The sequence below is a fragment of the Hemicordylus capensis genome, chromosome 4, assembly GCF_027244095.1.
Source record: "Hemicordylus capensis ecotype Gifberg chromosome 4, rHemCap1.1.pri, whole genome shotgun sequence".
Classification (NCBI taxonomy): domain Eukaryota; kingdom Metazoa; phylum Chordata; class Lepidosauria; order Squamata; family Cordylidae; genus Hemicordylus; species Hemicordylus capensis.
In genome coordinates, this window is record NC_069660.1 from 51,375,362 (window position 1) to 51,400,066 (window position 24,705).

Below are 24,705 nucleotides of genomic sequence, written 5' to 3' on the forward strand. Positions count from 1 at the left end.
AAGTTTTTCTGCTAATGCATATCTGCATTCAGAGTCTTGTGCATCTTTACATTCTTGCAAATTCAGTTGCTTAAATATTGGATCGTTTAGAGACAGAGCAGGGAGTGGCAAAAGAAATACGTGGGAGGATGGGAATGTGTTAAGTTGTGTGTTGAAATGTTTCTGCTAATGCATATTTGCATAAATACACTTGTTCTGTGTTGTTCCATTCTTGTGAGTTCAGTTGCTATTTGTGCCCTCAAGAACCCATGTGTTAAAAATACTGCTTGTGTCGCAGCGTGTGTGTGTGTCGGGGTTGGGGAGATGATGCTTAACTTGCGCGGGGTGGTGGCTCCAAAGGTCTTCAAGTTCCAAAATTACCTAGGTGCACCACTGGACAATTGTATGTCCACATGCACTCATTTAAAATGAGTAAAACCAGTGTGTAGTAGTTTATCTTTGGAGTGAAATTGAGTAACCAAGAAGCAGTTCGCTATCTGGTCTAGTCAGTTTTTCTGCTTTGTATGGTTGCATAGGATTTCAGAGAGCAGCTGCAATTATATGATAGAGGGGAAAGGCTTTTTCTCCTCCTGCATAGGGTTTTCCCCCCTGTCACCATCATTCCTTAATTTTTTTTTGGTTGTATTTTGAATTTTTTCACATTAATAAAAGTAAAGTTATTGCTGCTGGATCAAGGCTTCTGTCATGGTAGTGGGAAATTACTCCCATTGTTCCTTCGCCCTAATCTTCTACACAACATTTTAAAAGATATAGGAGCTTTTAACTATCTAGCTTGAGGAACTTGAACCTCCTGCCATTTATAGACGCAGGTGAGGGAGTTCTGCTTTGTGTTAAAGTATGAGCGACTGAGCAGAGATGTGAATGTGAAACCATCTGTGGCTTTTTGTGTTGTAGCTTTGGGTGGGCATGCCTGCCTGGTATGTGGCAGCCTGCAGAGCCAATGTGAAGAGTGGTGCCATCATGTCTGCCTTGTCAGATACAGAGATACAGAGAGAAATTGGCATCAGTAATGCCCTTCACCGGTTAAAACTGCGTCTGGCAATTCAAGAAATGGTGTCACTAACAAGCCCTTCTGCTCCTCCCACCTCAAGAACAGTAAGTACTGCCTGCTGCATTACTGAGATTAACAAACTGAACTCCTCTTCACTACTTAGGAACATAGGCAGCTGCCATATACTGAGTCAGACCATTGGTCCATCTAGCTCAGTATAGTCTACACAGACTGGTAGTGGCTTCTCCAAGGTTGCAGGCAGGAGTCTCAGCCCTATCTTGGAGATGCCAGGGAGGGAACTTGGAACCTTCTGCATGCAAGTATTCCAATGCTCTTCCCAGGGCAGCCCCATCTCCTAAGGGGAATATCTTACAGTGCTCACATGTAGACTTCCATTCAGATGCAACCATGGCAGACCCTGTTTAGCAAAGGGTACAATTCATGCTTGCTTAATTGAAGCTAGAAAGCTGCTGTTGCTTACTTCACTTCTAGCATTAAAGGCTGAATAATAATTCAACAACAACTACTACCCAAACCCTTCATTGAGACACTCACAAAGGTCTTAGACTCCAGCTGACACATAGCATTCTGAAGGAATCTGTGGTCCCCACTTCTCCTCAGAGAGGATCTGATGTCCTGTGCATCATGTAAGGCTCTTAAAATTGATCCAAGCTTGCTAGTTCCCTTTGTGGGACCAGTAACCTTTGCCTTAACAAAGGCATATGTATCTAAACATGATAGTCCTTTATTACATTATTGTGGGAGCTTATTGCCTTTCCCTCAAGATAGGCTTGTAAAATAGTTCATGAGTATTGCATCATTTCCTCATCACTGTAGTTGCCTGCAGCCAATTTAAAACAACCTCTGATAATGTACTGAATATGTAACTGACAAGTAGCAGTGCTAGTGAATCGAGCTCGCCTCATGATCAGTGAAAGTAACATATTCCAAGGCACTAATTGGGCTGACTCTATTTGAAGAGCGCTTGGCTCTTTCCCCACAACTCAGTCATTCAGTTGCTCTGGGCTCCCTGCTTCTGTGTGAGAGGCAGATATATATGAAATATATATGAAAGTGAGACACTAAGGAAACAGAGACAGTCTACAGTTACAGGTCTTTATTATGATAAGATATAATATGAAATATTTTAGAGGACACTTCCGTCATTTCTGTCACATAGGGTTGATACCAAAGGCAATCTTGTGTTTTCCATCTGTGAGAAACCCTATGAGTAGAGACTATGCCCCTGCGGAGCTGCTCCCGAAACATTGATGCATTCACTGTTACATTGTCCACTTTATACTGATGAAAGAGATTTATTTTTATCTCAGTATCTGAAAGATCTCAAAAGCCACTCAGTGGAGACAATTCTTATATGTTTATTAGAAGATAGGGACTCAACAGTATCCCCGGCGGTTGCTAAATTCTGTTACACATTGACCAAACTAAGAGAAGCTAGAGCACAGCAATCGGTTACTGTCAAAGGTTCCTGATTTTATATATTTGATGACATTTTAGACTTTGTTTCCGTTATTGTTTTCTCTTTTTACTGTGTAAATTCTGTGTATATTGATGTTTGATCTAAGATCGTAAATCAACAACAACAACATCTGTGAGAAAAGTGCCATTATAGTTCAAAAGCTTCAAACATGTTTTAAGGGCATATAATATACAAAGAACTGAGGACCTTTTTTTAAAAGTGTAACTTGGGAATGACTTTTCATAGAATCAGTGATTGTTTACCACAATCACTGAAAATAATATACATTGACAAATCAGCAGTGGCCTTACTTGACTGCAGGTTAAAATATTTTGGTAGGAAGATCACACTGCAGTCCTTTCCTTTCCTGTTAATCTATCTGACTTTGCTTCCTAGTCATCTGGAAATGTCTGGGTCACACATGAAGAGATGGAAACTATGGCAACTTCAACCAAAACGGTAAGTCTCTTCTGTGTAATATTTTCCCTTGTGTACTTGGATAATCTGGTTCGTGATCCGTTGAATCCATTAGAATGGGTTCTGCGCCTGCATGGAAGCCTCTCGGTGTCAAGTTTCTACAGCTCCTTTTCGGCGCCTGCACCCCACCCCACGTGACCACTTGGCTCTTTAAGGTGGGAGGAAGCTCAGACACCTCAGTTCCTTTACGACTGCCGTGGGGATCGCTCGCAATTTCTGCGGCTCCTTCGTTTTGGTTCCTTGCTAATCCTATTCAATAGTTCTACTCATTGACCTGTTTTTGACTTCGGACCGTTGCTTGACAGTTCTCTGTCAAGTACTTGTGACTTGGACTGACTGATTTGAAAGATTTGACCTTGGACCGTTTCTGTTTCTGCTGTTGCCTGCTGATTTTGATCGTCGAAAGATTGGGCGGATTTTCTGGCTAATTGACTGCGGACTGTTTAAGGAGTAAGTAATATGGATACCCCGAAGGGGAAGAAAATGTTCAAGCGCTGCTCTAAGTGTAAAGCAAAATTGCCCTCTCAGGACAGCCACAGCTTATGCCTTATGTGCTTGGGGGAAGCCCATGTAACTTCGGCCTGCAAAGTTTGTCAGTCCTTTTCGAAGCAGATGAGGAGGAATCGGGAACTTCGCTTAAGGGCGGCACTTTATGATGATGCTTTAAGTGCTCCCTCCACCTCCTCCAAATCTCCACAAGGCGTGAGGGCCCTGGGTTTGGCCCAGTCTAAAACCTCTATGCCCGCCAAGACAACCTCTAAGTCCTTGAAGAGGCCAGGTGACAAAATGGCGACCATCAAAAAACCCACAAAACAAGCCCAGAAATTGTCTACCTCAAGTTCGACGCCATCGCCAAAGTCGGTGCAAGAGGTGGTCTTTGTTTCGGCATCGATGGCACCATCAACATCGGAGAAATCAGCTCTGTCGAGACTGAAAACACCAATCCACTCAGCATCAACATCAATGCCAAGGGAAACATCAGTTCAGCAACTAAAACCATCGTCGGCGTCGGGAGACCCAGTGCCGTCAGCATCAATCTCGTCACTGTCAACATTGAAGGAGACGGAAACGACTGGTGCACCACCATTGATGACCCCGATACGTCCTCCCGTGATCTGAGGCCTGCCCCGACTCCTATCAGGTCCCCCTTGACATCGAGGGATGGGGAACAACTGTGGGTATTGAACACACCGGCTAATATCACCACGGTGACTCCTTGATTCTGAGCTCCCATGACATTCTCTTTGGAGGAAGATGACCTTTCCGATGCTGACACAGCTCCTTTGAACCCTCTTCTAAAGATGCTTGATTCAACAGCAATTACTCCCTCAACATTTCACGGTTTTCCATGCTCTGATGATGACCAGGCCCCCGTTTCTACCCTGGTTCCTGAGTTGCTGATGTCCACACAACTCACTACAGTTACCCCATGGCATAGTTGTGGTTTTAGCCACGCTGTGACTCTGTCGAAAGAGACTGCCCTGCCGGGTACGACATGGCGGTGGGGGTGGGGGTGTTATGACTTACAGGAGGACCGGGTGTGGAGGCCAGTAGTCTCCGTGATTCGACAATCAGTGGAGGCCATGGTTAGACAGCTGAGATAGGTCTGACACCGCTTCACATACGCTCGCTAGCAGCAGGTGATGCTCCTGCCGTGACTGTAAAAACACAGAAATTGGCTTCCACTCAAACTCCTCTGCTTCTTACTACCACTAGTGGTTCACAAATGACAGTGAGACTTTTTGCCACCTCGGCAGCACAAACTGAACCATTGCCAACATTGGTTCCTCCACCCCCTACATCGCCAGGGGCTATGCCATCACACTGAGAGCAGCTCCGCAGACAGTCACCATGGTCCTTCAGACCTCGAATCTGATGCAGAAACCGTGGAGGCTGATCCATCACTAGATGTGGCGACTCCAGACCATGTTTTGCTGTCAGAAGAGCTGCAAGCTTACAACTTGCATGTGAAACAGATGGCTTCCGCACTGGGCCTGGATCTGTCTTCTCAACTAAAAACCATAGAAGACCCGGTCTACAATTTCATGCAGCGATCTCAAGCTGCCCAACCGGTTGCCTTACTGTTGCTACCCATAATCTCTAATGCAGCACAGTGCACATGGCAGATACTACACACTTCTACTCCAATGGTGAAACATTTGGAGGGTCTATATCGTGTACAAGAACAAGATAACATGTACCTGTTCAAGCATCCAATCCCAAACTCCATAGTCATTGATTGTGCGACTAGTTCAAGATCAAGGAGGAGGCATACCACCCCAGCTGATGAGGGGAGGAAACTGGACATCATGGGAAGAAAGTTATACTCTACCTCTTGTCTCTCTGTTAAAGTAGCAAATTACTCTGCCTGCATGGCAAAATATAGCTATTGCATATGGGAAAATCTGGAGAAGGACTTGGATGCACTGAGCCCCTGGTGGCGCAGTGGTAAAACTGCCGCCCTGTAACCAGAAGGTTACAAGTTCGATCCTGACCAGGGGCTCAAGGTTGACTCAGCCTTCCATCCTTCCGAGGTCGGTAAAATGAGTACCCAGAATGTTGGGGGCAATATGCTAAATCATTGTAAACCGCTTAGAGAGCTCCGGCTATAGAGCGGTATATAAATGTAAGTGCTATTGCTATTGCTATTGCTATTGCTATTGCTACCAGTAGTGGTGTGCATGGTTCGGTCCGGAGGCCATTGGCAAGGCCTCCGGACCGGTCCGGACTTCCCACGGTTCGGTTCGGAAGGGTGGGGGGGAGTTTCTCTTTAAGGGGAGGTGGTAGTACTTACCTCCCCGCCGCTCTTTCCCCTCCGGCGCTGGCGCTTTTCAAAACGTTCTTGGGGTGGCAGAGTGCCTCCCTGCCGCCCCTGTCCCCGTTGTTGTCCGTGTTAGCTTGAAAGTACGCAGAGCTGGCGGGCGCGCATGCGCCCTTTGCGGCGCGCGGCGCCAGCTCTGCGTACTTTCAAGCTAACATGGACAATGATGGGCGCAGGGGCGGCAAGGAGGCACTCTGCCACCCCAAGAACGTTTTGAAAAGCGCCAGCGCTGGAGGGGGAAGAGCGGCGGGGGGGGTAAGTACTACCACCCCCCCTTAAAGAGAAACTCCCCCCCGTGCCGGACCGCAGGAATTTCGAACCATGCACACCACTAGTTACCAGAAGAGCTTAAAAGTAGATTCCGCAAGACCTTGCAAAAAGCAGCAGACCTCACCTGCCAGCAACTGAGTACGGCCAAACATCTGGAGGAATCAGAGTCCTGATCCATTACTACGGCAATTACTCTGAGACAACATGCGTAGCTATGGTCTTCTGCCTGCAGCAGGACATGAAAGACAAAATAGAAGTGTTGCCTTTTGATGGAAAGGGACTTTTCTCAGAGGAGATAGATGCGACAATGGAAAAAATGAAAAAGTCAAAGTTTATGGCCAAAGCTTTTACAACTTCTGCATCAACCTCAACATCCTATGGGGGAAAACACAAGTCGTTTATAGTCTGAGTCCAACATATATAGGCAACAGGACCGTCGGGACTACTGCAAATCTTACCAGCCTTACAGTAAACGTAATACTCAACAGAAGGGCAAATTTCGAACAGGCCAGCAAAAGCAGGCAGAGGAAAACAAGCAGCGGTTTTGAGATTCAGGACAGCCCATTGCATCATCTAGTGCCACACCTTTGCTCGCCTCCTCAGAACATCAGGGAGGGCATGGGACCGGCCAACAACAACCTCGAAGATACCCAGCCGGCCCCACTAGCCACCAACTCCATCAGGTTGGCAAGTAATGCACAAACGTGGCACCACATAACATCAGATCGCTGGGTATTGAAGAATATCGTGTACGGTTACTCAATAGAGTTCAAAGCTCACTCACAGTTTCGGGGCGTGCACTTCATGACGGCACCGCTGGCCTTATGTCAAGAAGTACAGGAACTCCTACGCAAGAAAGCAATTGTGCCGGTGCGATGAGCACAAAGACAGGAGGGGTTTTACTCCCATTATTTCCAAATCCTGATGATGGATGAAGGGATTCGACCAATTGTGGACTTAAGACATCTGAACAAATATGTCCAAGTGAAGAAGTATTGAATGACAACATTACAAGAAATCCTATTGCTTCTACATCAAGAGCGGTGGCTCGTCACGTTAGACTTAAAGGATGCCTACTTTCACATAGGTATCCGTCCATTCTTCCAAAAACATCTGTGATTCACTGTAGGAAATGCAGTTTACTAGTACCAAGTTCTACCATTCAAACTTTTCACTGCCCCACGTGTCTTTACGAAGTGCATGGTGGTGGTGGTAGCCCACTTACAAACGAAGGGGCTGAAACTGAACCCCTAACTTAATGATTGGCTCCGGTCGTCAAGAGACAAAAACGAGTTACGTTCGCAAATACAATACATGTTGCGGCTTCTCTAGGATCTCGGAATACAGGTCAACTGGAAAAAATCCAACCTCACTCCGGTGCCCGTCATTTCATACATTGGGGCTGTGCTAAATGCCACCCTGGGAAGGGCATTCCTACCAGAGGACTGTTACCAGACCATTGCGTCTCTGGTCCAACACTTTCAAGCCAACCCTTCGCAGCCAGCTCGTCGGATACAGCGCCTGTTAGGCCTGATGGCCTCTTGCAAATCTACTGTTCGATACGCCCGTCTGAAGATGAGGAAGCTGCAGATGTGATTCCTCTCATTCTTCAACCTGCTCCGGGACAGCCCAGTAAAGCGCCTACTGATTCCTATGCCAATCCTTTGCTCGCTGTCCTGGTGGAAGCAGAAGACCAACCTACTCAGAGGGGTGCCTTTTCAAGCTCAACCCCCGTCAGTTTGGGTCACAACGGATGCTTCCTTACACGGGTGGGGTGGTCATTGCAATGCCACCACAACTCAAGGCCTCTGGACACACTGCATATAAATTTTCTGGAACTGTTAGCAGTTTTTCAGTCGATGAAGGCCTTCCTTCCAATGCTGCGGGGCCGAGTTGTGCAACTACAACTGGACAACACTACTGCCATAGCCTACCTAAACAGACAAGGGGGGACGGTCTCCAGGTCCCTGTGTGCCCTGAGCCTTCAGATTTGGCATTGGTGGATCAGGAACAGCATTACGCCAATGGCACTCCACATCAAGGAAATGGACAATGTACTAGCAGATGAACTCAGCCAATCTTTCTCCATGGAGCCAAGACAGGAGTGGGAGCTGAACAGCAAGAACCTGCATAGGATCTTCGATCTCTGGGTCACCCGGAGGTGGACTTGTTTGCTACTTTGTGCTTTGCACAAAGTGCAAGCTGTTCTGCTCCAGAGCAGGACACGACCTGCAATCATTGCGGGATGCTTTCCAATTGGACTGGTCAATACACCAGACTTACATGTTCCCCCCCCCCCTTGCCCCTTGTGAGCAGGGCAGTGGCTTGGCTCCTGAACGGCAATGTGCGGTGCATTTTGATCATGCCATGGTGGCCACGCCAAGCATGGTTTCCACATTTGCTCAGACTGACATCACATACTTCTCAGAGACTTCCAGACCAACCAGACCTGCTAATCTAAGAGGACGGACGGGTTCTTCACCCGGAAGTTCTCACTCTCCAGCTGACAGCGTGGAGAATAAACTGTTAAGGACGATTCTACTGAATAAGCACAAACTGTCTGCCCGCAAGAACTACGCCAGTAAGTGGGAAAGGTTTACAGCCTACACTAAAGAATGTGGGTTACAACCCAGAAAGGTTACCATCCAAGAAGTCCTGCTTTATCTAACAACCCTGAAGAGATCCGGACTCTCCAACGTGTCAGTAAGGGTTCATCTTGCTGCCCTGTCTTCCAGATATCTAGACTCAGAAGGCAAAACGTTGTTTTCCCATCCGTTAAGCAAAAGTTTTTTAAGAGGCCTCACTAACCTGTATCCACCAGTACGTCGAACTTTGGAGCAATGGAGCATTTCTCTGGTCCTCTCTGCTCTGACTGAACCTCCCTTTGAACCCCTGAGTTTGGTGACGCTAAGATATTTATCCTTCAAGACTGCCTTCTTGGTAGCCATCACCACTGCACGCAGGGTGAGTGAACTGACAGCATTAAGAATGGATTTGCCTTATACCTGGTTCTACGCTAATAAGGTAATATTATGCCCAGACATTGCCTTCTTACCCAAAATAGTAACAGCCTTCCATGACAACCAGGACATTGTTCTACCTACCTTCTTTAGATTGCCTTCCATGCCATTGGAGAAGGCACTCCATTCCTTAGATGTCCGAAGGGCACTGCTTTATTATCTCTCAAGGACAAGATCGTTCAGGAAATCGAAGAAACTGTTTGTATCTTACAAAGGCACCACTATGGGTCATGCCCTATCTAGACAGTGTCTTTTGCACTGGTTGGTGGAGACCATTCGCCAGGCCTACACTTCACAGAAGGTGCAGACACCACGATCCATAAGAGTGCATTCCACAAGAGCTTATAGTGCTTCTGCAGCCTTCTTGTCTGGCATATCGTTCTAGGACATTTGTAAAGCAGCCACTTGGTCTTCTGAAATACCATTCATAAAACATTACACAATTGATTTGCGTTCTGCCGTGGAGGCAAAGTTTGGAAGGGCAGTTCTAAAAAGGGTATTACAATAGATCTATGGCTCCCTTCTCCTTAGGAGCTAACCAAGCACCCATTCTAATGGATTCAACTGATCACAAACCAGATAAACAGTTTGCTCACCTGATGATCTGGTAGTGATCTGTTGACATCCATTAGACCCTCCCAAACCACCCCTCCACAGTAGAACCTACCTTTGCACAGTAGAACTTACCTGCATCAACTTGTCAGACTGCTTCAGCAGTCTCCAAGGAACTGAGGTGCCTGCGCTTCCTCCTGCCTTAAATAGCTATGTAAACATGTGGGGTGGGGCGCAGGCACCGAAAAGGAGCTGTAGAAACTCGACACCGAGAGGCTTCAACTCAGGCACTGAACCCATTCTAATGGATGTCAATGGATCACTACCAGATCATCAGTTAAAGGTGAGCAACCTGTTTTTCTAGCTGGGGTCTCCTCACCAGCATCTGTAGGGAAATAATTTTTCCTGGTCAAAAAATAAGGACCTGTCAGAATAATGCTGCAGTTTACCTTTTGCAGTTTTGGTTTACCCATGATGAGCGGTTGTGCAGTTTGGTTTACTGAAAGTATTGACTTGTTTGATATGAATAAGAAATATCATCTCCTTCAGAGCATAGATAGTGTTGGTAATGAACCATAGTAATGCTGTCCCTTTCCATTAGGTTAAACAGAGCCACTTAATATCCAGAAAACCAACTTTTGTGCATCGTAATGGACTAATTCTAGCTGAGGCTCTCCTTGAGATGTATCCAAATGCTGGGGGGCTGTCAGTTTCTGGCTCTTGTACCTGAAGTGTGTACAGTCCCTATATGGAAATAATAAATGACTTTGCCTGTTGTTTTGTTGACATGCTGCACTGTTAACACTTAGGATACTGAGGAAGGCAGTTGGGCACAGGTGAGACTCTTCCATTATCTTATGCTGTGTTCATTGTACTTGGGAGCACAAGGCTATGCCGTTTTAATTGTGGTTTTAGCCTGGTCTTTTAATTTTTATTTTATTAGGTTTTAAAAATTCATATTGCATCCATTTTATTAATGTTGTAAGCCACCCTGAGTAATAGTACACTGGAGGGGTGGGGTATGAATATTTTTGATAAAATAAATAAAACTTTTCTAAACTGGAGGCATGAGATTATGAAATTTTAAATAAAATACTTGAGTTCCATCTTGAGCCTGCATACAAGAACCTGTTAATGCTTTTGAGAGGCACATTCTTCTATTTTACTTTTTGCTTTCACAGACTCTGGCTTATGGGGACATGAATCATGAATGGATAGGGAATGAATGGCTTCCCAGTCTGGGTCTCCCACAATATCGCAGCTACTTCATGGAGTGTCTTGTGGATGCACGAATGTTGGATCATCTAACTAAGAAAGATCTTCGAGTGCATCTGAAGATGGTGGACAGTTTTCATCGGTAAGCCTATTTCCTTAGTACATATGTAGGGTTACTTTTTTATTCCAAAAGAGGAGAAGTCCTCTTGCAGTAAACTTACTGCTTCATGTGCCCATTCTTTTTGGGGAGTTTTGTTTTGTTTTTGTTTGACAGTCTAAATTGACCTTTCATTTAAATTCTGTTAGGTAATTTAAAAAAACTTTTGGAATGAAGTACATGAATGTGTGGCAAGGGGTCACTGTTAGAACTTGATTCTGATTTTCAATTATTCGTACTATTGCTAGAAATTCCAGATTATAATATACCAAGGCCAAAGAGAGTTGAATGAATCCAGGTTGAATGCTGGCCAGTGCAGTGCTCTCATCTGCAGTGCAAGCAGAACAATGTATTGGGCGGGGTGCACAAAACCAAAATCATGGTTCAGATATAATTCAAACCGAACCACATGCTGTTGAACCGGTTCAGTCGAACCGACTGGCTGGTCCCATTTGTTTGACCTAACTGGTTCGAGCAGCAATACTTGTAAAGGGGAATCCGCTAAGGATTCTCCTTTAAAAGTAAATGGGTGGGACAATCCACTGAAGGGTGGCAGGGGGGTGGAGAGAAAAGTAGTTTAAGGTGCTTACCAATGCAGCTGCCAGTGCCTCCACTCACTGCCCCTGGTGCAGCCCAAGTGCTGGCGATCCCTCTTTAAGCAGGCCACCCCATGTTGCGAAGGTACAGTTCCGGCCTCTGCGGAGGCCATAATCATTTGCTCCATGCCACGTGGGCAGCCAGCTTAAAGAGGAATTGCTGACGCATGGGCTGCACCAGAGGGTGGCAAGAGGTGGCGCCAGCCGTGGCAGTAGTCAATAAGCAGCTTAAACTTCTTAAGGTGCTTAATGGCTGGTAAGCATATATAACAACAAAATTGTAAAATGCATAGAACGGGCCTTGCTGAAGGAGAACCAGCATGACTTCTGCAAAGGCAAGTCTTGCTTCACTAACCTTTTGTTTAGAAGGCTCTTGAGTAAACTTAGCAGTCATGGTAAGGGGACAGGTTCATGTGTGGAATGGTAACTGGTTGAAGAAGAGGTAAAAAAGGGTAGGAAGGAATTGGCAGTTTTCACAATGGAGGGAAGTAATAAGTAGAGTCCATCAGGGATCTGTACTGGGACCAGTGTTCTTTCACTTATTCATAAATGATCTAGAAGTTGGGGTAAGCAGCGCAGTGGCCAAATTTGCAGATGACACTAAACTATTTAGGGTAATGATGAAATCCAAAACAGATTGTGAGGAGCTCCAACAGGATCTCACCAAAGTGGGTGAGTGGAGGACAAAATGGTAAATGTGGTTCAATGTAATCAAGTATAAGGTGATGTATATTGGGGCAAAAAACCTCAACTTCACATATACACTGATGGGGTCTTTGCTGTCAGTGACTGACCAGGGCGCTTTCCAGACTAGCTGCTCAACAGCAGCAAAATGCCTCCATTCAGGCAAGTCACATTTGAAACGTAATCAGCAAGGGGAGCAGTCTTGTAGAAACCAACAACCCCGAAAACACAGCAACTTTCTTATGCTGGGTATACGATGTCCTAACTCTATATCACAGCAATTTAAATTTTTAAAAGGCAGTGGAAATGTGAATGGCACCCTGCTGTCCATGTAGGGACTGCGGTGTCACAACACAGGAAGTGTGGAAGCACACTTCTGATATACGACATGACCCCGTTGCAGGGTCCAATCTGGAAAGCACACAGGAGAGAGATTTTGGTGGTGTTGTGGACAGCTCTTTGAAAGTGTTGACTCAGTGAGCTGTAGCTGTAAAAAAGGCAAATCCCATGCTAGGGATAATTGGGTAGGTGATTGAAAATAAAAATGTTAATATTATAATGCCCTTATAAAAATCTATAGTGTGGCCACATTTGGAGTACTGTGTACTGTTTCCCCGAAAGTAAGACCTACCCCGAAAGTAAGACCTAGCAGTAATTTCTGATGTACCGCTAATTGCCCTAGTGCATTTTTGGGGCTAAAATTAATATAAGACAGTGTCTTATTTTCGGGGAAACACTTATTTTTGGATCACTGTATCTTAAGGAGGACATTTTAGGACTGGAAAAGGTGAAGAAGAGGGCAACCAGGGCCTGGAGCACCTTCCTTATGAGTAAGGCAAGGCTACAGCATCCGGGGCTTTTTATTTTGGAAAAGAAGCTATTATGGTGAGACACGATAGAGGTATATAAAATTATGCATGGAGTAGGAAGAGTGGATAGAGAGAAATTTTCCCCCCTCTCTCACAACACTAGAACCAGGGGTCATCCCATGAAACTGAAGGCAAGGAAATTTAGGACCAACAAAAGGAAGTACTTTTTTCACACAGTGCATAATTAATCTATGGAATTCTCTGCCACGGGATATAGTGATGGCTACTAGCTAGAGAAGAAGAGGATGACCAGCAGCAAGGTGTTTGGACTCGATTACAACAACAATGAATGCACCACTGAGAGACCTTAAAAAGCAAAGTTGAAGACAAATCATCCTGGAAAGAATCTATCTATGTGGTCGCTAAGAGTCGACACCGACTTGATGGCACTTAATCATTCAGTCAATCAGCTGGCTTGGATGGCTTTAAAAGGGGCTTGGACATATTCACGGAGGACAGGTCTATCAATGGCTACTAGTCTGGTGGCTATAGGCCACCTGCAGCCTCAGAGGCAAGTTGCAGGGGAGCAACAACAAGAGAGAGGGCATGCCTTCACCTCTTGTTGTGGGATTCTCAGAGGCATCTGGTGGGCCACTATGTGAAACAGGGTGCTGGATAGGCCTTGGGCCTGATATATTCTTATTATGAGAAAAACTTTGGTGAAATGCATTGCAGTATGTGCTGTGTTGCTGTTGTATTCTTGCAGAACAAGTCTGCAGTATGGTATTATGTGCCTGAAGAGACTGAACTATGATAGAAAGGAATTGGAGAGGAGGCGGGAGGAAAGCCAGCATGAAATCAAAGGTAGGAAACAATATGGAGGTTGTCTTGTGGTGAACTGTAGAAGAACCAGTCCCTGAAACTGAGCTCTTGATGTCATTTTCCTTCTCTCTGAAGTGCAGATATTGCTATTACAAAATCAACGTTTTGCAAGTTGCCCTGGGGGCGGGGCGGGGAGGACTGATATTTTGTCTACCTCCATTACTTCTACAGACTTTGCAGTAGGAATCTGCTGTGTGCAAAATATTTACTTGGAAGCAGTCAAAATTTTAGTTCTTGAACTGCTTTCTCCATTCCCTCAGATGTGTACTTGATTTGTAATTTATTTATTATTTTATTATTTTACATTTTATATATCCTGCTCTTCCTCCAAGGAGTCCAGAGTAGTGTACTACTTACTTAAGTTTCTCCTCACAACAACCCTGTGAAGTAGGTTAGCCTGAGAGAGAAATGGCTGGCCCAGAGTCACCCAGCAAGTATGGCTGGATGGGGATTTGAACCCAGGTCTTCCCGGTCCTAGTCCAGCACTCTAACCACTACATCACGCTGGCACTTGCACCTACAGAGAATTCTGGCTTCAGCTGGGCAATAGTTAGTGTGGGGTTAGCCTCAAAGACCCTTCCAAGTTTTCCTTCACTGGAGAATTGCCCACAAGGCAGAACTTGGTTGTCATTTGGAGTTCCCTAAAACTAGCTGTGTTGAGGTTTTGAGGAAATGGGTTGGTGCTTTTTAAGAATTGGCCACCAATTAAGTATTTTAGTTGATTAGTACTCTCTATCTTAATAAAATCAATTGAATTTTGATATGACCACAAGCTTCATATAAATAATCTTTTAGGACATTGAATGAAGGGCATCATTTTTCTTAAGCATAAAAAAAGAGTATAAACATTCTTATGAAACTGATTGCCAGGAAATTCAGAACTGACAAAAGGAAGTACTTTTTCACACAGAGCATGATTAATGTATGAAATTCTCCTTCATGGGATGTGGTCCAGATTTGTCCTGAGTTTGATATATTGATCATGATAATATTAACTATACAATGATATGTGGTATAAATATAATGTCGTTAGACCAACGATAGTAGATTAAATATTTTTAAAAACTGAAACAACGTGCATTATGTTAGTTGATTTCCTGAACTAGACAAAAGTAGTTCAGTAATATCTGCAAAGCTAAAAAAGCAGTTTCAAAATACTTTATTTAAATTGAAGCTTTTAATTTAGCTTTAAAAGTAGCAAAACTTCCAATTGAGGAAAGCAGGGACCTCATTCCCAGTAGGTATTTTGAGAAGAGTGTTTGTCCAGCTATTTATATTTATGGCAATGCTCTTTATAAATTTTTGTGAATTTATCACATATTAGTTTTTCTTAATTGCATATTTGGAGCATTACATTTCTATATTCTGCTTTCTACTCTTCGTGGGCTGTTTTCTATTAGAGTTCGAGATCTGAGATCAGATTGTTGAAAGATTGACTATTCAACATGTTGAAAAGTATTAACCAGAGCTCAAGAATTATTATTGTTCCTTTGGGTTTCCATAATGACCATACTGTCTTTGAATGATGAAATGTGAGCAGACAAGCATGTACTGAGATTTCTAGTGTTAGGACACCTGAACTGATACTCCAAGGAATAAGCTTAGAAAAACCCTGTGAACATTTTGCTTACATAAGGTGGCATACCACTTCCTAGCCATGCTGCTTGTATTGAACTTAGGCAGTGTATTCAATCAACTTACCCTTTTCTCTCTGTCTTAGGCAGATTACAGGGAATTGGAACTGTTCTCAATTGTAGTTTTATTTGTCCTGAGTGTATGACTGCAATGTCTTCTAGATGTGTTGGTCTGGACCAATGATCAAGTCATTCACTGGATCCAGTCCATTGGGCTTAGAGAGTATGCCAACAACATCATTGAAAGTGGAGTCCATGGAGCTCTCATAGCTTTGGATGAAAATTTTGATCATAATAGTCTGGCACTTGTGTTACAAATACCCAATCAGAACACTCAGGTAGGAAGGAATATTTACACTCATGTTTTCAGGAGGATTGTTGTATATGTCTGTCTAAAGGTATTTGAATCTTGGTATGTGACATGTAATTCAAAGAATTTCTGAGAACATGAAAGAAATAAGAATTTAGGGAAGGTGCTACCTTAAACCACAGTGTTCTGGAAAATGGGATTGTTCTTTTAACTTAGATATGTCTTTACTAGTGGTGGCTAATCTATGAGTCCCATATTCTGTTAAGGGAACCTCCCATTTTCAGAGGCAGTATAATTTAAAATAAAAACAGATTGCTCACCTCTGACATGATCTGGAAGAGATCCATCGACATCCATAAGACCCTCCCGGACCACCCCTCTGCAGTAGTGCTCTGCTATGTACAGTACATACTTGTGTGCATGCCATTGCCTTTTTCCATTAACGTTGATGAAGTCACCTGCTTACCTGGATGGTCGTCCTCCACGGCGGTCATCCAAGAACTGAGGAACATGGCACCCAGCCTGCCTTTAAATAGCACACTGTAGGTGTGGAGATGGGGCTTGGACGCCTTGACAAGCTGCAGCATGCCTACCGTGTGGTCCCTGCACAGGCGCAGAACCCTTACTTATGGATCTCGATGGATCTCAATCTAGATAAGAGAGTTGCTACACTCATGCTCTGTTTGTAAGCTTCCCCAAAGAATTCGACTGGATGCGATTAGAAAATAAATGCTGGACTAGATGGAGAGGAGTGACTTTTCTTAGGCCATAAGCTGAGTGAAAGAGGTAGGATCCGAGCCCCATACTCAAAGCCACTCATTGACGTGTGCTGTTGCAGCACAAGAAGCATTTTACAGAAAGTAAACCAGGGAGGCTAAAAGACACAAGACTTGCTGGACTAGATGGAGAGAAGTGAATTTTTTAAAGCCACAAGCTCTCCCTCCTTGATCCTTACTTTCAAAGTGCAGGTGCCCATGTGCCACTCAGCTCTAGTCTCTAGGGGTACGCAGGAAGTGAACTGGGTCAACTCTGTTCCAGTGCATTGGCATCAGAACCTCATCATGATTGGAGAGCTGGTCTTGTGGCAGCAAGCATGACTTGTCCCCTTAGCTAAGCAGGGTCTGCCCTGGTTGCATGTGACTGGGAGACTAGAAGTGTGAGCACTGGAAGAGACTCCCCTCAGGGGATGGAGCCGCTCTGAGAAGAGCAGAAGGTTTTAAGTTCCTCCCTGGCTTCTCCAAGATAGGGCTGAGAAAGATTCCTGCCTGCAACAATGGAGAAGCCGCTGCCAGTCTGTAAAGACAATACTGAGCTAGATAGACCAATGGTCTAACTCAGTATATGGCAGCTTCCTATGTTCCAACCACCACCTTAAGTGCAAGCACACAGAGGAAAATCAATATGTGTGTTGTGAGTTTCTTGCCCTTAAGTTACTGTTCATCTTAGGGGAGGACAATAGCTCCCTAGTAGAGCACTTGATTTGCATATAGAAGATACATAGGAAGCGGCCATATACTGTCTCAGACCATTGGTCCATCTAGCTCAGTATTGTCTACACAGACAGGCAGCGGCTTCTCCAAGGTTGCAGGCAGGAGTCTCTCTCAGTCCTATCTTGGAGATTCCAGGGAGGGAACTTGGAACCTTCTGCTCTCCCCATCCCCTGAGGGGAATATCTTATAGCACTCACATGTGGCCTACAGATTCAATTCTTGCATCTCCAGAAAAGACTAAGAAAGGACACTGTCATAAACCCTAAAGAACTGCTGCCAGTCAGAGTAGACAATATTGAGCTAGATAAACCAGTGGTCTGACTCAGTATGAGGCAACTACAGATGTTCAGCATGCTGTGCACACTGACTGGTCTTGGTGCTGTTAGACTCAACCATAAATAACATTCATAGATGTTTATTTCAGAGCAGCATGATGTTTTTAAGCAGCTTTCACTGTGCCAGATATTTTCCATGGGTAGCACTAATAATCGGGCGATTCTGCTTTGTATGGTGTTTGCATCAGTTGTTTCCTTTTGATAGATAATTACTCTTGGCTTATCTGATGTTATTTCCAGGCACGGCAGGTGATGGAGAGAGAATTCAACAATCTGCTTGCCTTGGGCACTGATAGGAGGCTTGATGATGTGAGTACAAAGTACTATCCTCTGACTAAATCATGCTGGGAATTTGAGAAATTTTGGACTCATACTGTTGGCTAAGAAATTGGTAACGCAAATGGAGTACTGGAAATGGGGCCAGCATTTTGTGGAGGATCACCGTAGTGATCAGATTCTGGGCAATAAAAGAAGAAATAGGTATGCTTGGCTGGGGAGATTCCCGGTTGCAAAGAGACATGGAGCCTCTGATAGGAAATGACATTGTGGGGGGAAAGAGTTGGAATATAGGCCACCACTGCATTTCTTTTTGAAGGACTGATTGGTGTTAGCAGAACCTGTGCTGTTTGCTTTTCTTGTTTATCTTCAAGGGAATTGTGCTTGCCAGACACTAAAGCATTAGCTCCAAACAAATCTGTTCTTCTTTAGGAAATATGATGTCATCTTTTTGTGGATGTTCCTATTTCAGTTTAGCTTAAACCTTGTTTGCTTGAACAGCTAAACTAAAATCTGAGCAGTCCCATGATTTTGCATAAGTTTAAATTCATCCCACTAGTCAAAATGGTACAAGACTGTTTATAGACAAAACATCAGTCTGTGGACAGTGGAATCTACTCCCTAAGAAGTAGTAGGAGCCATGTTTTCAAACTGCTCTGGATAAAGCTCTGAAGACCAGTGATGTTGGAAACACTCCTGCTTTCAGCTGGGACTTCGTAGCCTTCCTCTGCCACCACTGCTTGTGAACCAAATCCCATGAGGTTGTGGAGCTGCTCTCCTTGTCAACATTACGATGTCCTACTATTGTAACTGAAGTGAGTTTCCACAGCTAAGCTGATCTGTGGAGTATAATCTTTTGTATGCTTTGTGAATCAATGCCACACTGCTTGCTGTACCAAAGTATCTGTATTATTCAGTCAATAAATATAAACACTGGACTGGAAATACACTGAAGGGTTTTTTAAACTTGGGAACCTGGGCACATCTCACAGTAGATGTCATTTCTGTCTGAGGATTGCTAATACATCAAATAAGATAATAACAACACACATACTATGGAGATTGATGGGGGGAAGTGGGGAGGGATGGAGGGAGGAGGAGACACAGAGCCATCTGAAATCTTTAGTGCCCTGCAAATATAGACAATGCAAACTGTTCTCTTCACACTTTTAAAATCCTCCTATACATGAAAGTGGCACTGCCCAACACAGTGTCATGCCAAATCCCTATAAATTAGAGGGTGGAGCAGGGAACATTTAAGCACAGTATAGACAGTTGGGAGGAAAGGTGGATAGCTTCTCCTCCATCATATTTCTATCAGCAAGGGTTACTTCTGGTCCCACCAGGGTGCTTTCCAGACTAGACCCTACAACGGGGTCAGGACATATCTCAGAAGTGTGCTTCCACACTTCCTGCATCCTGACACCGCAGTCCCTACAGGGACAGCAGGGTGTCATTCACATTTCCAATGCCTTGTTGTGAATTTAATCGCTGCCATATAGAGCAAGGACGTCGTACATCCGGCATTAAAAAGTTGCTGTTTTTTCAGGTTGTTAGTTGCTGCAAGACTGCTCCCCCTGCTGTTTACATTCCAAATGCAACTTGTCTGAATTGAGGCATTTTGCTGCTGTTCCAGCAGCTAGTCTGGAAAGCACCCAGGAGAAATATGGCTGTGTAGAAGTGATTGAGAGGCAGTGTAAAGCATGGGTATAACACATATACTTGCCAAGTGGCAAACTTGGGTCTGCCTCTATAAAATGTACAAAATGAGAAGAAACCCAGAAGTGAAACTTTAATCAGGGATGGGGTTCAGGATGAAATATGGATTGCACCGGCTATCTGTGGTCTGTTCAGAAATATGTCAAGTGAAAAACAGCTGGCATAGACATGCCTTTGAGGGCAGCTTTGCTCATAGATTTACCTCAGTTAAAGCTGGTAGGTTTTAGGGCTTATCTGGTGCTCCCCCACCCCCCGCCCACACAAATCAGTTCAATAACAGTTTCTCATAACACACAAAGTAACAGGACACAACAAAGTAGCCATGATCATTATATATAGAGAAAGTTATAGACTTTGGTATGAGAAGTGCATGTGCAAATTTTCTAAACAGAATCATAGAACTGAAGGGCACCAAATGATGTAAAGGCCATTTTATCAAGATTGTAGCCTTTAACAGAAAGCACTAAATAATTTATTATTTAAAATATGTTAATACAACTGTTAAATTAAAAATTATCAAATGGTTTACAAAAAATGAAAACACTGCTTATCAACTACAAGCAAAGACAAGAATAAACCACTGTTTAAAATGCACAAAACCACTTATGAAAAAGATGACTTTTTAAAATATGCACCGGGATGTCTCTTGGAGAAAAAGCAACAAATTCTGAAGTTGCCCCCTAGTTTGATTTGATTGTCAGTTCTTTCCCACTTCACAGGGACAATGTGATTACATGACAAATAATTTAATATCATGATCAACCCCAGAGAGTAAACTCCCAATTTACTTTTTTAAAAAATAAAGCAAGCTTTTGGGAGACCTGGTGTCTGAGTTGTGACCTTTCTTTATAAACAAACCAGTTTGTTTTAACAATATTAGTAGCTAACAGCTTTAGGCAAATACCTGCAATTCCTATCTAAACCTCTAAAGCTTTAGTCAGCAAGTGATTCTTCTTTCTTGTGTGGAATTATCCTGACACTGTAATTATCACATTGAGTATCCATGGCTATGATGATGACCCTGGGAGGATGCCCCTGGGATGATGCCCCTGGTGAGGAAATGCTAGAGACCTAGTCATAGGGTTTCTTCTAGAGATGTGCATGCAGCGTTTCAGCACCTCGAATTTGAGGTGTCGAAACTATTAGAGTTCCCCTAGCCGAAATGCTTCATGCACATCTCTAGTTTCTTCACACATAATGGGCTTCTTCCAGGTTAAGGTAGTCATTACTAGATGCCATTTAAATTAACAAGACTTATTGATTTCAGTGGTGCTTAGTCAGGACTAACTACTCTGGATGTTGCCCATTTTATTTTCTTACATGAAGATAATCTCTGCGTAGGGGGGAAACCCATGCACATACCTGCATGAATAGTATCACATTTGGAGAGTGCCTTTGTTTTGTCTGTTGCACATGGTTGGAAACTGCTGCACAGATCAACTTCCAAACATACTTAACTGAGGCAAAAGAAATAATGGCACCACTTTCAAACTTGACAGAATACATGTGTTTAGAGGTGGTCCAAGACACACCTGAGGTAGAAAATCCAAATCGTATCCCTCCTTATTAAAAATACTGTAATAATGTAAATAATTGAGAATATGCTGCCCTTCAATGAAACCCCACAATCTATCACCTGATCTGCACTGTTTTATCCAGCCAATTGATAGGGCTGGCCCTGCATGCTTTTCCTTGCAGAGTTGAAAAAATGTCATGTGAAAAACAGGTCTGAGAGCAGGAAGCAAAATGATCTGGGAGAAAGATGGGTTGAAGAAGCATGCTTGTTTAATTTCCCCATTTATAGTGGGTCTGTCAATTGGATGCAACGGATTCTGTAACATCAAATCTTTTGAGATGGAGGGAGGTTCTAAATGATGTACAGGTAAGCCTGGAGATCTCTTGGAGATTGCAGTACTGGTAAGTATGTCACAGATAACTGAGTTGGTAATCAAGATCCATAATCGCCTCTTCAAGAATGGAAGCAGATGTTCTGACTGGCTGGAACAGAATGGCCAAATGTACCCTTAGCCCAGAGAAAGCATACCAGTGTGTGTTTCACATGTGTATCTCAACCTTCCTGCATGGGTTCAGTGGGATTATCCCATTTTATTATTTACAACTCTTGTGCTGTAGAAGAAAGAATGCAACTAGCCCAGCCTTACTCAGTGGTTTTCATTGTTGAACACAAATGTGGACCCTGCTTTGGCTGGTCCAAAACCAAATACACTGCAGTGGCTCAGTATAAAAGAAGTGGAAAATACACAGTGTGGAACAAGTGAATAAAGTTGGAAATTGAGGGAAGAAGAAACATCCCCAAATCCTCCCATTTTGTCACAAATCTTTGTTGGTTTTCTGAGATGGGTGATGAGTCTGATAAGTGTGTAAGCATCAAACCCTGGTGGGTTTCTGATGCCTGATACTCAGCATTTGCCCCTTTCTGACTGTCAGGACAAATTCATGAGCCAGAGAGGTAATGGCATTTGCCTGAAACAATAACATGTTATGTAGGATGAAATATTCTGGACTCTTTCCCCTCATCGATGCAGCCATTATGTGATGGGAGCGGGGATCAAGGAGGACATGCCCTTCATCTGACTATGTATATACACATGCCACTTCAGGGTGCAACCCTTGTTTTAGCCCATTTAGCTCAGTGTTTAAGCCTATTACCTGCTCAGTCCTGAAGCTTCCCTAAGATACTGCTGTCACTGAGCAGTACTCTTTGCTGCACTTCTATCCCACAAGTTCAGCACCACAAGATTTTCAAATTCCTATCCAACCCCAGCACAGCATCCTTCCAATGGTTGTTGCTGGTGTCTACCTTATATTTCCTTTTAGATTGTGAGCCCTTTGGGACAGGGAATCACCTTATTCATTATTTATTTTTCTATCTAAACTTCTTTGAGCACTTTTGTTGGAAAGCCATATATAAATATTTGTAGTAGCAGTAGTAAAAAGAAACAAAAAGAGAGAGCTTCTGTTCCCTTCCTATTTGGGAACCATCTCCACCATTATATAATCCAGTCTCTAAATATTTAGATAGCCAGGATCATTCTAAAAGCTTCATGATTAATAATCCTGATGGTGGGAATTAATGTCACCTAAAATCTAGGTCCTCTCCAAAAGTTTGCTTATTGCTGCATCCAGGAATTCTTGGAGCTACTGCTCTGTGTGTTGAACCACTTGAAGCTTCAGATTATAGATGCTTCCCTATGCTGTGATATGTTCACAGACTCCAGGACGACTCTAGCCATGCAGGCAGCCTATTGGTTCCCCCTGGCCTGGAAGGAATATAAAGGATTCCATGTTGGGCAGAAACTTGTTTTGAGCAGCCACAGCTCTATTGTGTCTTCAAGGTCTGGTTACTAGTGCCCAAATGCCCAGCACTATTTTCCAGCTCAACTCTCAACTGAATTGTCTGAATATGGGTGCATTTCTGCTTACCTTTCTCAGAGGCCTCTGTTCATCTACTCCAAAGGTTATTAAAGTACTATACTGAACATGAGCTTTCTTACAACCATATCTGAGCTCCTCGAACCATAAGAAGGAGGAATTTGGTAATGGAGGGGTTGCCCTTTTATAGTTAGACTCAACCACAATTCTACTGCCACTTTAAAAACAGTTGAAGACCAAATTTTAAAAAATGCATGGAGTGTGTGGAACATTCCACCAATGTCATATACAGTGCATAAACCAAAACTTCAATAGTTGAAAAGTGTACATCATAGAGTCATCTTCTCTTTTGGAAATTGTACTGGTAGGGACAGCAGTAGAAATGTATAAGAAGATGTCATATAATAGCACTCAATTTTGTGGTATCGTCAAGAGGAGCCAAGAGTTATATATTCTGAGTGAATACAGAGTGACAAGGAAATAGCTCTTTTGCCCTTAGCTTGTGTTTCTGCTTATGATGAATCTGGCCTGCATTGGCCATGATTGCTAAGGTCTGACCAACATGGCTAGGTTCAATTTTAAAAGATAAAAACTCCATTTTGAGAGCCACCAATGCCAAGTCAGTGGCCAACATGATGCACGGTAATAGGTCAGCTTAAGAAGGGCTGTGGATTCACAAGGAGCCTCTAGTGTCCCTGCAGTGACGGCCCACTGAGGTGAAGGTGGGGAGCAAAGCAATGTTTCACTTCTTTCTCCTCTCTCCCAAAGCACTTTCCATTTGCATAAATATGTACCTTAGGGTCATGCAACTGGTAAACCTATACCTTGATTTTATAGGTCAAACTGAGGCAGCCTCAATTGCCTAGAGGACTAAAAGGAAAGTGTGAAGGTCCATTTGGAGTATTGATATCAGACTGGGAAGGTCATAAGAAAGAGGTTTGGTTCTTCTAAAGGGACAAAATGTACAGTCACTGCACTGGCAAGTCAACAATAGTCTCTTCTCCTATGTAAATCAAAGTAATTAGACTTTTTTCATATTTCAGTTAACCAGTTCCTACTATCAGCATCTCAGTTTTCATCTATAAGAAGACTGAGTGAAGGAAGGCAACAATTCCCTCCAATGCTTTTCGCTGAATTGATTGATTAATTAATTCTATTTATATGCTGCCCTTCCTAAAATGGCTCAGGGCAGTTTACATTAAAATCAAAAACACATAATAAAACAATTTTAAAACATTTGAACTAGATTAAAACTAAAACTAAATATCATTAAAAGGCAAGCTAAAAAGATGGGTCTTTAAGGCTCTCCTGAAGGCCTCCGAGGAAGATAATCCTCTCATATCCATGGGGAGCACGTTCCACAACCAAGGAGCAACAACTGAGAAGGCCCAATCCCAGGTCACCACCAATTGAACCGGTGGCACCCGAAGATGGACCCTTCCTGATGATCTTAATGAGCAGTGAGGATCTTTTAGAGAAAGGCGCTCTTTCAGGTAACCTGGAAAGCCATTCAGGGCTTTAAAGGTAATAACCAACACTTTGTACGTTGCCCAGAAACCTATTGGCAGCCAGTGCAACAGTTTTAAGAACAGGC

General features: G+C 43.6%; 1 protein-coding gene and 1 long non-coding RNA gene across 13 annotated transcripts in view; one reads left to right on the top strand and one right to left on the bottom strand.

The window, feature by feature from the left end:
* The window catches only part of LOC128322259 (uncharacterized), a 37,138-nt gene extending 13,862 nt beyond the window's left edge, over positions 1-23,276 (bottom strand). The window contains exon 1 of the long non-coding RNA XR_008305633.1: positions 23,163-23,276. This is a non-coding gene — a long non-coding RNA (uncharacterized LOC128322259). The remainder of the gene's footprint in view (positions 1-23,162) is intronic.
* The window catches only part of PPFIA4 (PTPRF interacting protein alpha 4), a 211,518-nt gene that overhangs the window by 179,433 nt on the left and 7,380 nt on the right, over positions 1-24,705 (top strand). For 8 of the 12 annotated variants that reach the window (XM_053243184.1, XM_053243185.1, XM_053243191.1 and 5 more), the window contains 7 exons: positions 895-1,095; positions 2,868-2,930; positions 10,421-10,447; positions 10,793-10,968; positions 13,839-13,936; positions 15,751-15,926; positions 17,964-18,032. In XM_053243184.1, the coding sequence (XP_053099159.1) occupies positions 895-1,095; positions 2,868-2,930; positions 10,421-10,447; positions 10,793-10,968; positions 13,839-13,936; positions 15,751-15,926; positions 17,964-18,032 (810 nt within the window). The other 4 variants (XM_053243192.1, XM_053243190.1, XR_008305632.1 and 1 more) reach the window with 3 other exon arrangements.